This window comes from Larus michahellis, chromosome 3 (genome assembly GCF_964199755.1).
Source record: "Larus michahellis chromosome 3, bLarMic1.1, whole genome shotgun sequence".
Taxonomy (NCBI): Eukaryota; Metazoa; Chordata; class Aves; order Charadriiformes; family Laridae; genus Larus; species Larus michahellis.
Genome location: NC_133898.1, coordinates 85258651 through 85273214, shown reverse-complemented (window position 1 = coordinate 85273214; position 14564 = coordinate 85258651). Strand labels below are relative to the sequence as shown.

General features: G+C 34.8%; 1 protein-coding gene across 4 annotated transcripts in view; it reads left to right on the top strand.

Annotated features, from left to right (window-relative positions):
* The window catches only part of GRIK2 (glutamate ionotropic receptor kainate type subunit 2), a 420597-nt gene that overhangs the window by 221510 nt on the left and 184523 nt on the right, over nt 1–14564 (top strand). For all 4 annotated transcript variants that reach the window (XM_074581042.1, XM_074581040.1, XM_074581041.1 and 1 more), the window contains 2 exons: nt 3338–3481; nt 4744–4851. In XM_074581042.1, the coding sequence (XP_074437143.1) occupies nt 3338–3481; nt 4744–4851 (252 nt within the window). The remainder of the gene's footprint in view (nt 1–3337; nt 3482–4743; nt 4852–14564) is intronic.

The window sequence follows — 14564 nt, the reverse complement described above, 5'->3', positions numbered from 1 at the left end:
AGAAGAAATGTGTAGTATCCAACTGAGTTTGGGATAAAAATCAAACACAGATTGGTATTTTCTCTCTATGTGAGATATATTGTGACTGAAATCACATCTCTGATTAAGCTATTACCTCTGAGTGCTAAAAGCTTTCTTGTTACTTGACAGAGTCAACTGAAAAACAGACTTGTGGTCACAGACATCTGTCACCTGACATTTTAATCACCTAACTCAATCTCATTCTGTTTCAATTTGATGAAAAATTTTCGTAGCTTCTGTAGTTGTAGAATTTTTTTTTCTTTTGTAGTTGTAGAAATACAAGTGACAGTATCATGAGCAGTATTTTAGATGAGTTTATCTGTATCCAAGCAAGTCGTCATAAATACTAAGTAGGACTGTGAAACCAAAAATACTCCACAACCCATGGTTCCGAAACTGTACCAAGATATGATTGTGTAATATAACGTAATCATAGAATCATATAGAACCATAGAATGTGTTGGGTTGGAAGGGACCTTTAAAGGTCATCTAGTCCAACTCCCCTGCAGTAAGCAGGGACATCTTTAGCTAGATCAGGTTGCTCAGAGCCTCATCAAGCCTGGCCTTGAATGTCTCCAGGGATGGGGCCTCCAACCACCTCTCTGGGCGACCTGTTCCAGTGTTTCACCACCCTCATTGTAAAGAACTTCATACTAATGTCTAATTTTTAAAAGGTTTATACAAGTTGACCAAAACAATACTAATCTCATTTTTCACTAAGATTACTTTCTTGTATTACGCGCTTCAGTGAATGGAAATATTGTAGCAGGTTTCTATCTGAAATTCAAGAACCATTGCTTCTCCTGAAGTTTCTGCCTCTTCTTCCTTCCAGACTGCTCATCTCTGTTTAAATAAGGAATCCTCAAAATTTAATTAGGGACATTTCCACCTGGTTCCCAGAGAGTCTCTTGCTGAAACCTGTAGTACTTCCTGTACAAACCATAGTTGGAAAAGTGTGATTTAAGGAAGAGAAAGTGCTATGGACAAAGGGCAGAGGGACATAAAGCTTAGGAAGCCTAATGAATAAGGATGCAGATCTAGGCCAAGAGCTATCAATTCCTACTCTTTGTCAGAGGAAAGGTAAAGTGACCAACCGAGAGGAAAGCCCAACCTGCAAATTCAAGTATATACTTTATATCTCTTCCTGACTTCTGTGCCGTTTATTTCTCTTGCAGCAAAATCAATGATTGTGCCCAGTGAGATGAGTGCAATATTGAATCACTAAACCAATATATTTTTGAGTATACAGTTCTATCTGTCTTTATTCAGTCCAAGCATTCAAGCCTACATTTAACTTTAATCTTCCTATAGAACGTGGATTGTGGAATTTCATCCTGTGTAAATAAGGGATTTATCCTGTAGCACCTAAAAGTCAAATAGGACACTCAACTTGTAGCCAGTGATTAGTTTATGTTGTGTGCATTTAAAAGAAATATATTCTCATTTAGATTTATTTCCAGTTAATCAATATTCATCAGTCAAATATGAAGAATATTATCAGAATTTGAATTACTTCTAAACCTGCAATGGCTTTTGTAATGCATCCACTGGAGGTGACTGTCTTGTCATCCTACAGATTTCCAGCTCAGTGGCTTATAAAATTTGACAAAAAGCCATGTTGCTCTGCATTTGGCATAATGTCCTTTTGATTCTTGCTGATGAGTCTTATCAGTTCTGTGTCCAAATTTATATCTAATTAATCAGTTAATGCTGTTTTTGAACTTCTGGTTGCTTCTTAATGGGCTGCTTTTGCTAAAGGCTCACAGTAATTTCCATTTTCCTTCACTGGTGCAAGGACTACACAGTTTTAGAAGTAAAACTGATCTAAAAAAAAAAAAAAAATTGCATTTCTAAGCCAGAATAGTCTGCTGTACTTATTGTATAATTTATTTAAAAAACTGTTGTCTAGACTCCAACTACTGCCAAGTAATGCTTCTAGAATATTAAGCTTTGTATGACGCTTACTCAGCATGTCATTCCAACTTTTTGGTGTTTCACTGCCTCCTTGTCAAATATCAGCTTGCCTTAAAAGCACTTTAATGCCTTGAAGATAATGAACAATTTGGCAGCAAAAATATTTTCTGACTGATTTGGAGCCCCTGCGTAAACTGCTTGGTGTCTGAGATCATTGAAACCTATTATACTGGCTATTTTAAAATTAGGATTTATTTCTGTTTGAATTTTGAAATCTCTCCTTGGGAGAGACTTTTAAATGTAAACATGTATTTTCCCCTTTAACAGTAGCTTATGGGCTATAATGGTAGAGCATTTTTGCATTTTTATGTTTAGTTTTATCGTAAAGAGCCTTGGGATGCATTTGCATGAAAGGCACTATATAAGCTCATTTTGTATTGCATTGTATTGTATTGTGACAAGTGCAATAAACTCCAGGTTTCCTATCCATTAAAGAACTAATTTCACAGCTCACTAATTATGTGAATGAGAAGGGGAAATAGGTCGTTTTTCTCTAAGGTATGCTGAGCAGATGGCATAGCATTCATTTCCACCAGCTGAATCTAAGGTCCTCTCTTCCTTTTGGTTCCAAGGCTTGCCTCTGTTTATCAAATAGAACAGGAGAGAGATGTCAGTTTCTTGTACAGCATGACAGCGTGTACTGAGAGGCTGTCTCTGTCCTTTGCTAATACAACATTAGTTAGCACATACCAGGTCTAAACAGCCTATTTATTTAGGGTGGGATGTGAAAACCATTAAAATGAGTGTGCATTTTAATGCAATTATAATTTGCCTCTGATATATAGATGATGATGGTTATATCTGTCCTAGGGATTTCAACGGATACCCATAAAAGTTATTAATGAATCAGTTGGGTACCTTTGGGACTGTATCTAGTCTGTAATTTCAAAACAGAAAGATTATTTCCTTAGCCTGTGCACTTTCCTTCATAGGTGAGATTTTATTACCTTGCTAATCTTTTTTTTTTTTTCTTTCACCTCACTCATGGAAATAACCAACTTGAATCACACATGTATATATGATTTATAAAGCCCCCTAATGCACTGCTTTTTTAAAGTGACATGAGTACTCAGAGACATCGCTATTCTCCTGTGATCCTGGAAAGTTGGTACTTGGGCCCTTATTTCAGCATTAAAAAGAGAAAAACTGAGACTGGATGTCCTGAGACATCTTACGTAGGACTTGGCAATGGGGCTGTATTTTACAGTGCTACAAAAGAAATCAGATCATTTTCTCCCTTTAACAAAATAAACAGTGCTAATTTTTTGTTTCCTTCTCTCACTGCTGGTCTGTCACATGTTTTTGGTTTATGTTCATGGTTCTGATTTCATTGTCATTTCAGACGGATGCAGCGCTAATGTATGATGCAGTTCATGTGGTGTCAGTGGCTGTTCAGCAGTTCCCACAGATGACGGTCAGTTCACTACAGTGTAATCGCCACAAACCGTGGCGCTTTGGGACCCGCTTTATGAGTCTCATTAAGGAGGTAAGCCACTAATAAAGTACCCTGCTTTATTACTTTCCTTTCTCCAAACTCCCATTTTCCTTTGTTCCCACTCTACTTGAATTCTACCTTTTTTTTTCAGTAGATGCTCTTCTCTCAGGCTTGTTATCTGTAAAGAGTTTAACAGGGAAGACAAAAAGTGGGTTTTCCTGAGGTATTACTTGGAACAAAGAAATATAAAAGGGTGAAATAACTGCATTCTAAATAAAACTTTTTTTCGTAGAGAATTGGGATGTGTGTGTGTGTTTGTGGAACATTTGTCGCATAAAACCCAAAACCCTGAAGCCCCAAATCATAGACTGACTATGAAAAATTCAGCAAATAAATATTGGCATAAGTTCAAACTTCAAGAATGAAGTTTACTCCCTAGTTTTTTTGTTGCCTTTTTTTTTTTTTTTTTTTTTTGCTATGGTAAATTAGTATATGTGGCCTTGGTTTCCTAGTATGCTGTTTAGATACTGATAGATAGTGACTTAAAGTACAGCTAGGAGATTTAAAGTGCTTAAGGTGAACACTGTATTCAAGTCTCTTGTACTGTAAGTAACTCCTAATACAGTATTTCCCATTGTAGATATCCAAAATACTATGATAAAGAGAAATATTTGCAATGGAATATAATCCTCGTTTTAGTATTAGTTCCTTTAGGATGATAATTTTGTTTTCCACATTCCCTCCTCTACTTTAGTATAGTTTTAGAACTAGGTAGACTTTAAGTTATTAAAAAAATGAGGCTATTGCACTTTATTAAAAGTAAGGTATCATCTCTGGAAAACTGTCTCGGTGACCTCAATTTTTGCTATCTCAGTGTGGTTTCATCATCTTGCAAAAGCAAACCTTTATTTGAATGAAAATTCCTGGCATAAAAATGAAATCCAGCATTAATGAGAGAGACTGATGCTTGAGGGGGAGGAGGGAGGATGGGGCATGTAGGGAAGCAGAAAGGGAAATGCATGTATAAATGATGGAGGGATGAAAACAAAACAGCCTTATATCTCATTTAGTAAGAGTCTATTGGCCAACATGGAAAGTTGTTTAAAAAATTGTCTGTGAAGACTGAAGAAAGGTTGATTTAATTAGCAAAAAGTGAATACAAAATACTTTTTAAAAAAATCAGCCACAAGGTAAATTATTTAGTTAGAATGAATAATTAATGTTCCCATTTTGGCAGAAGTAAAATTTGTTCTTTTTGGGCAAAAAACGAAGAGGTATTTATTTATAGAAACTGTTTTTTTCTTTCTCCATAGGCCCACTGGGAAGGCCTCACAGGCAGGATAACTTTCAACAAAACCAATGGCTTAAGGACAGATTTTGATTTAGATGTTATCAGCCTCAAGGAAGAAGGTCTTGAAAAGGTGTGTAAGAAGTTTACCTCCAAAGTGATGGGAAACCAAACAAAAATCCACTCCCTAACACCAGTAGCATTTTCAATAACTTTTCATGTGTTACATAAAACAATATGCCTGTTCTCAACTTGATATTTGATTTCAAAGTCTTCTGGTAAAAGCTGTTATCTTGATGTATGACAGTTAGTGGCCTCTTAACTGTGTGCTTCTAGCCACATTCTTAGATACAAGAGGACTGGGGAAGAGTGAACAGCTGGAGTCATACATTAATATGCTTTGTCTTCAATCTATATTTAGTTTAGTTTTAGTTGTGATTCCAATCCCATCGCCTATCCTCATGTGTGAACCTGTAGGTATGTGTATTTGTATTTTCTTTACATCTTACTAATTCAGGAGGAGTTACCTCAAACAGAATGAAATAAAATAGCTTCATTTTGGCAATTCTGTATGTTTTAAGAGGCAAATTTCATTCTCTTCTTGGAATACCAAGTTTCTATCTGTAAGTGGTACTGAAAAATTAAGAATAGGTAGCCTCAACAGGTTTGTTTGTCTTCTGACATGAATTTTTCTTGTACAGACATGGAGTGAAAGACCAAAGGATTGAGAAACGCCTTTTCTGTGTAGCCTAATATTGTCTATATAAAGGTCTTGGAAACCACGAACAGATATTTGGCCTGCCTACATGAGGCCATGATGATCTGAAATCGGATCATCCTCCCTCTCCTCTCCATCCACCTTGGCATGGAGAGTCAATGCGGGAAGCTGCAGTGTCTCACATCGTTGTTCAGTGTTCTCTGAGCTCTATGTTTTCCTTCATCTTCAGATAAAGTTTTATCAGTTTTGCCCCAAGGTAATATTGTGGCCACAAATAAGAAGAAATTAAGGGCATGCACCATGCTGCAAAACTGCATTTCCTTTCTTGTATAAATCATTGAATGGAGAAGCTAGCATAAACAACATATTTCTCAAAAACTTCCCCCTCCCCCCCCCCCAGTACTAGTTTTGGAATATTAATGTTCTCTTACTAGGAAGACTTTTAAAAAAGTTCAGAAGCCATGAGCTTGCTTTGAAACACTTACACAGGTAATAATATTTTTGAAAATGTCCAATCACTTACAAACCTGTGATTAAAGGACTAAACTATATTTTTAAACATTCAGCAATGCACTGATAGTAAAGAGTCTTCCTATGAAGTATTCCATGAAGGAAGCTCTGGAAACTTAAGGGGAAAAAAAAAGTATATAGTAGTGATTATATTTGAAGTGCAAATTAGCTTTGTGTACGAGTAGAATAGGTGCAATGCAACCTGTCTTCCTTACTGGAAACAGAAATAAAAGAATAGATGACGTGGGAATAGCTAAATAAGCCAGTAATGGCTGAAGAGTCACTGAAATGATCACTGTTGAAAATGAGGAAAGGAAGTGTCTGTAATCTGGGATGGCTTTAAGAACATTGGGTGGCATTTGAGAACCATCAACCAACATGAGTTTTCTGAAAAATAAAATCTTTACAGTGTACTTAATTTCTTTTCAGGCAGAAATGCAAAATAATTAAAGAAATACAGACAGTGTAATATGTTTGTGTTTTAATTACGTATGTGATACTACTTCACAATGCTATTAAAAAAAAGAGTTGTCTTTGTTACAAAATTTTCGATGTGGACTGGAAATTTCTGAGAGAACATTGGTGGAATATACTGCACAATAGTTGTGCAGTGCGCTAAAGGAATGGTATCTTCCATCTTGATTTATTTTATGTCTGTTTTTATTTCACCAGCAGTATTGATATGAAGGTTGACAGAAAAGCATGTTAATTTAGTTCTCAGTTGAAAATACGTTAGGAGATATGTACTCCACTGAAAATGTAGAAATAAAAAGGTCCACAGAGATCAGAAATATGGGAAGAAAATAAAACTCAACAGGAAATACAGTACTCTAAAACACATAATAGGAAGAAGGAACCCGGGAAACAGTAATAATGAAAGATATGTAAGAGACAACAGAAATAGTTGTAAAAGGATATGGATATTTAAAAACAACCACCATATGCTTGAGCTCTGTATACACAAGTTTCCAGAAAAGTAAGATACTTTTATTACCTTCATGGCTCATTTTGGCCACGTGATAAAGGGTTGGGATAATATTAGTTTTTCATCAAAATGTGCTGAATATTTTTGGAAAGAGCAGTAAGAATTAGTTACTGTGTATTAGAAAAGTTTAGGAGTTAGGAAAGCGTTAGCAAAGAATGATGAGGAATGCTACACAGATTCAAAGATGAGCAAAAGCAGAGTAGTTTCTGTAGGGTGTAGTGATATGAGATCAGGAAAAGGAAAATTAATGTCTATGCACATTAGATTGAATTGCTTAGTAAATATTTAGAACGTATAGGGCATTTTACTGAGAAAGAAATCAATGCTAACAAATAAATGATTTTTTTGAAGAAAACGTTTTTATTCTGAAAGAATACAAACCCCATTCTTCTTGAATAGAGGGTGGATCATTAAACTCTAGAGCAGGACACTTCCTAGTAAAAAGAGTATGTCTTAGCCAGTCCTTTTAAATAAAAGACCTGTCTCAAAGTTTTTGTTTTCCCCACAAGATTGTCATCTCTGATGAATTCCTCTCCCTTTTCTCTGTCTTCTCCCTCCCTTCACGTGTGCACTCCATCTCTCTGCATCACGCTCTTTCCCTCCTGCTTTCTGCTGCTCTCTCCTCTTCTGCCTTCCCTGTTTCCTCTCTCTCTCCCTTCCTCTTTCCCTGTCCATTTCCCTTGCCATCTAACCCCTGCCCACTTGTCCCTCTTCATCTCTTTGCTCTTTCCATCCCCTTTCTCTCTAGTTCTTATTTTTTCAGGAGCCTTTCCCCATCTTTGTCCTTATCTTGTTTCCAGTGTCCTTCCCAGTCCACCGTCTTGTCAAGATGATAGAATTCCTGAGCAGTTTTGCTTTGTTTATTTATTTATTTATTCATTCATTCATTTGTTTTGTGGGATGAGAGAAGATGGGGACATGGGAATTATATCTGCCATATCATGTGTGTGGTGTTTCGATACTGTAAATAGCCGTTATTTCATCTAACCTCTTTAGAGGCTTTTTTCCGTCTTAAGGGGGAACAATTTCTTATGTGAAGGCCAACAGTTCAACCCAACAATTTCAGCTGTAATCTGTAACACTTTTGCGACAAAATGAGACATCTTGAGAAGAAAAATATTTATGGAGGGGAGAGAAAAGAGTTATTGTGAAGTATTTCTAGAAGACTTTTTTTTAGATTTTGGAAAAAAATGTCCTAGATAAATTGCCTGGTTTGTATAATAGGAAACGACCTAAATCATGTATTTTAAGTGCAATACTGAAGTCAGTGACAACAGAAAAATTGCTCATTGATTTAAAAAAGATGCCATGTGTGATCTTAGATTTTACATAAGATACCTGTTCCTGAAACTTTTGAATGAGAGGTGATAATCAAGCATCAATGAATAAGTACGTGTTTCCAAATAAAAAGTCATGTCTGACAAAATGATAGCTTCTTGTAAGATGAGAATGATAAAATTAATAGATGATTGGAGTGCTGCTAATGTAATTTACAACAAAATTTGATGACAGTCTGGACACACTGAAACTATTTATGATTAAGCATAATGAAAATCCCAAATTGTGCCAATCTGGTGTAATAAGCAAATTATCATTTAAATTACAATCAGTCAGTATTTACACTGAAGCTGCATCATGACGAAAATTATTTTATACTTCAGGGAGATAATAAATACCTGAATTTAACACAATTTTTGAGATGAAAATTTGTCACTTAAGAAGAATCACATTTGTTGAAAAGAGATGTTAACAACTGGCTTGAAATATTGCTCAGGAACCTATGCACAGGGTCAATATAAATGACACAAAATGAGTTGTAATTCATTGTTCAGCATATTAATGTAAGATTTTGTTTTATTTAGCATCTTTAATAATGGCCTGGGAAAAAAACAGCAAATGGCTTAAACAGAGGGTTTTGTAGAAGTTAGAGAGAAAAAGAAAGTGAGCTAACAGATCTATGGAAGCTAGAAGTATTGATATTAACATGGTATTTGACAAAGAAGGCAAGCATGTTAGTATTTCTGAAGAAAGCCAAATAAATGAAGAAATTCCCAAATGTTAAATACATAAATAGGAAGAAATGATGTTACTCACACTGAAGCATAAATAATTATTTTCTTGATGTAATCACCACTAACTACTCTACAAAATATAATAAAAAGAAGATGGTAAACTGTACACAAGTCAATTCTTCGGAGGTTAAATATGGCTCTGATTTTGGCTGCATAGCCAGACAGTTGGTACCATTGCAGAAGGGCAATGATCCTTTCTAATACGATGCTTGTGGCACTTCACTGTGAGTAGCATGTACAGTTTGGGTTGACTCAGAGCCAAAATGTTACCTTTCTTAGGAGAGTTTAGAAGGAAATTAGCAACAAAGAATACTCATATTCCTATATTTCTAAATTTATTTTTCTCAAACATGCTGAATTAAGAATGCTACTTTAATATATTGAATTTTTGTGGATAAAATATCATGAGACTGATGCTCAGTAAGTTATTCTAGAGTATATGTAAACTCAGAAATTTTAAGTTTCAGGAGTGCACAATACTTCCTTTTTTGGGGGGCATGGTGAATAACTGTAGTGGTTTTGGCTGGGGTAGAGTTAAATTTCTTCATAGTGGCTGTACGGAGCTACATGTTCGATTTGTACTGAAAATAGCGTTGATAACACACTGATGTTTCAGTTGTTGCTGAGCAATGCTTATACAGCATCAAGGCCTTTTCTGCTCCTCGGACTGCCCTGCCAGTGACGAGGCTGAGCGTGCATGAAAAGTTGGGAGGGTACACAGCTGGGACAGCTGACCCCAAGCAATTGTAAGGGATATGACATTGTGCTCAGCAATAAAAATGCAGGATGGAGCTTGGCAGGAGCTGCTGTTGCTCGGGCAGTGGCTGGGCAGCAGCCGTTTGGTGGTGAGCAATTGTTTTCTTTTGCATCACATGTTTTTCTTGGGTTTTATTTTCCTCTCCCTTTGTTGTTTTTTTCCCCCCTTACTATATATAAATATATATATATATTTTTTTTTTTAATTATTAAACTGCCTTTATCTTAGCCCACGAGTTTTCTCACTTTTACCCTCCAATTCTCCTCCACATCCCAGTGCAGGGGGAGTGAGCTAGTGGTTGTGTGGTGCTTAATTGCTGGCCGGGGTTAAACTGTGACAATTACATTGGATTGGTCTTGGTAAGGATAGTAGCTTTGAAGAAAGTCTGGATGTTACTAAGAAGAGACTACAAATTTGATATTTATTTTTTTTAAATAACTTTATGAATTTTGATTGGCATGCCTGGAAACAGATTTTTACTATATGACTAACTGCATTTTTATTTTGAAAAGGAAACATGCTTTAGACATGCTATAAGAGATAAACTAGATTCGTGCTGTATCTTTGGAAATAAATGGGATAAGACATGGCTACCACTTCTTATAATGCTGTTAAATTTACATAGCTATGTCTAAATATTCACCTGTGAACTTTTTATTTGTATGCAAGCTTAATCTATACTACAATCTATAAAAATTGCTCAGTCTGAATACACCTTTCAAATTACGTATATGCTTAACTTTATAGATCAACCAAGAAATGGATTACATTAGTGATCAATTATCTTGAAAAGAAGATAATTTTGAGAAGGTTTGAGAAAGTTTATGTCCTTATTCTGATAGCAAGTGTATCGCTAAATGTCACAAAAATCCATCTAATATTTCCAGAAGAGTTTAATAACTTAGAGCTGCAGTCCAATATAGCTTTCTTCTCAAATCCCTACTAAATTGCTAAGCAGACTATTTAAATTTTATGCAAAGAATTACTGTAATTGGCACTCTCTGTCCTAGATAAAGGTCCAAGAATGTATCATAATTATCTGTCATTATCCTACTATACGAACCTATTAAAGTTTAAAAAAAATATTATTGTACATATTAACTGTGTTTAGTTTTCAGTATTCAGAATTCGAATTATTATTCATTCTGATTTAACAGGTTTGAAATTTTTACTTAGTTTTTATTATTTGGTAAGTACTTTTTTCTAGAGTATGATTCATTCACAAACCATGCCAATTGCATTTTACTGTGAAATTAAATTAATATTTTTGGAAACAAGCACAATTGTACTGATCTTTTTTTGGAGACTGAATGAACAAAATACTTGAACCCAAAAGAATTGAATTAATTTTAAATTTGTGTGAACATTAGCCAACCTTCTTTTCAGTATTTGCTGAATTCTGTCCTTTAGTAATGACACTGATTATTTTTAAACGCTTCTGGTGAGATTATTTTAAAAATTATCTATCAAACTATTGAGTAGTAAATACTGTGAATATTACCTAAAAGAGTTTTTTGAGTGGCATAGGATTAATTGACCATTTGGAAACCTCAGCATGTACCTGCCTGAAGGAGGATTGCAAACTTTTCTTGTGGTGCATGAGAAAAGAATCTCTAGATTCATGTAGTCCAGCATTCTGTATCTGAAAGCGGCCAGTTGCGGAAATCTGGCATAATGGCAAGCATATTGCAGTACTCCACCAGAACACTCACAGAAACTCCACTTACTGAAGTCTAAAGGGATAGTGTCCTCATAGACACAGGTAATTTTCTAATAAATACAGAATTCAGAGAAAATGACTCTACAATCAGAGTTTAAGTACATATTTCCTAGTTTTTCCTTTTTATTTACCTTTCAGTAATGATTGTCTCAGTGGTCATAATCTCCAGTGAAACCAAACTGATGAATTTGCTGTTAATTTCCTATGAGTAAGATGTCTGACAGTATCACAAACATATTTTTCATTTGGATTACAGGTTTAACATTTGTTCCATACAGTTATAGAATGAAGTTACATTGCATTGCCACCATTGTCTTAGACCAGATGATGCAACTTAATTAAGAGACTGCAAATTACTTGAGGTTTTTTTTTCTGGAAACTTCTATTAAAAAAATTAACAAAACCCACCCAACTAAAAAATAGAGTACTGTGATTTATCAAAGCAAGAATAAAAGAACGGAAACATCTGTCCAAACTTTCTGCGGGACAGCAGTAACCTGATAGATAATAGCTAAATACATGGAAGCTTGGATGCAACTTTTTAGTTATTGCTCAAGTGTAGTTAGGAAACTGTATTCCACGTCCTTGAGGAGCACCCCAACTGCTATGTTACAGAATATGCTATGATATTCGATGATGAGTCTTTTAGCAGCTCTTGGAATTGTTTCAACTTGACTACGCTAATTCTTTGTATCACAGAGATTCTTTTTCTCACTGTGGAGCACAATGTCAGCTTCATGGGAACTCCTGGTTTGGGTCCTGTGCTATGGAAAATAAGTGTTAACAAGTTCAAATTGGCATGATCACTCCAGAATAGTCTGGCCGTTCATTTAGGGGACTTGAAGAACAGGGGATCAAGGGCTTGACAGTCTCCTTGTGACTATATTTATTGTGTGAACATTCCCTCTAAAGTGTATATTAGAATATCAGTTTATTTCACCTTTTAGGAAAACTTGAAAGTTTATGGGAAATAATGTAATGCAGTAGAAGTAAATTGTAAGTTGTTCAAATTTCAGTTTTACGTAGTAGAGTTCCTTGATCTGCCTTTTCTACATTTTTGGCTTTTAAACTTTTCTAGTGAAAACACATTAGCAATTCTACTATGTTCAAAAGGCTACTTTAAAATTCAAACACTGTGCTTAAGCAAATAGAAAAGAACGAATTTGCTGCACTGTTTACGCACAGTTTTCTCTAGAAGAAGCAGCTTTGAGAAGATATTTGTGTGATTTGGGAGATATACGTATCAGTGGTATATCAGAATCTCATTAATAAAGATAATGCAAAGAATGTCTAATTTGGAATATCTGACTTTTGTTACATTTCCTAGATTTTTGATTCACAAAAGTACCAATACAAGTACAATTAACTTGAATTAGACAAATAAGGTGATAATTTATCAAGACATAAGTTTCTTTTTAAAGCAATGCTTTGATAGTTCTTATAAGTTTAGATGGATGTAGGTAGATAACCCCCAAATTCTAATAGCTGATAATTATTCATTTGCTTGTGGCTGTGGTCATGTCAAAAAGTAGGGGAATAAGTATTTTAATTAGCAATGTGTTAGCTTTTGCCAAGATAAATTTGAATTATGAACTTGAACTTGAATAAAGTATAAGATTTAATGAATTTAGTATTTGAATTTCATTGAATAAGGTGATGGCGCTCCCGTAGAAATTTTTGTGCTACTTTTGTACTTGAAGCTGAATCTCATAGAGGAGATTCAATTATGGGAAGAGACAACAAGGACTGGCTCAAGTTGAGTATTGAAATAGCATTCAAAGAGTAAATGAAAAGTTTTTCGGTAGTAAGCTTTGGTTTCAAGACTTCAAAATGATGTGTTAGATATTATTTTTCCAATTGTGTTTCTGAGACACACAGATTCCCCTTTCCTCCCTTCATGATTCTTTTGTCAGTTTACAAGGCACTGAATGGACAAAATTCAAGAATCACAACCATTTAAAGGAGTGACTTATTGGAACTGAGTGTTATGCAAAGAAGAAAGATAAAATACTGATTTCTGTGGAACAGAAAATCGTAGAAAAAGAGAACAAATTTATCTTCTCTGTTACAGCTTCCACTGATTCATACTCTGCTCTATACTCCATTTTAGAAATGAAATTCTCTTTATTTAACCCTCACTGAACTGCATTTTGAACTTACTTGGCAGCTGTACGGCAACAAATCACTTTAAAGTCTATGAACAGTTTCTCAGGAATCAGTTTGCAAGATTAAAAAAAAAATAAATTGTCTGTGTTTATGTATACATCTACACGTACACACATATATTTGCCATCAAACCTCACAGAATTTTTTAATTACCGTCTAGATTTAGTTTTAAAATATATTTACCTTATATTATAGATATTGCTTGGTATTTCAAATTACATTTAAAATGCTTTTTAAAAACAAACAAGATGCATTTGTGGGTTGCGTTTTTTTTTTTTTTTTTAGGCAATGGAGTAATACAAACATTCTGATGTCTAAAAATAGATAGTTATATTTACTGCTCACACCTTTTAGTTGTATTCTGATGAAATTGCAGATAAATGATGTAATCATAAGTCCCATTACTTTTTACTTAGTATGTGAGACTGTTCTTGAACCTTAAAGCATAACCCTAGACCTCTTTACTTAGATAAAACTCCTATTGACTTTACTGGAATAAGAATTTCAAGGTATAAAATGTCAAAAGAGCTACTTACTAAACTTTTAGCTGTAAATCAGTTAAATTATTACACTTAGACTACTTTCAGTCTTCTCTGTTACATTTTCCCCAAAACATCTTTTTGCTCTGCTCTTCTCTCTGATGAGAGAAAATGGTTCATCCTTCTGTAGATACAATGCTCTCTGCTCTGTAAATGAATTTCCACCTAACCCTTAAGTTTTCTTCAGACGTGGTTTATCTTGAAGAATGAAAGTTAAATGGGAAATTAGGCATTCAGAGTAGCTTCAGACATTCTGTGCATCATTTTTCCACTTAATGTCACACTTCATGAAACACACTTTGAGGTATTGTGAACCATATTTTAAACAAGCAGACTTTGAATGCAAAGACAGAGAATAATGGAACAGAGTTTAATAATA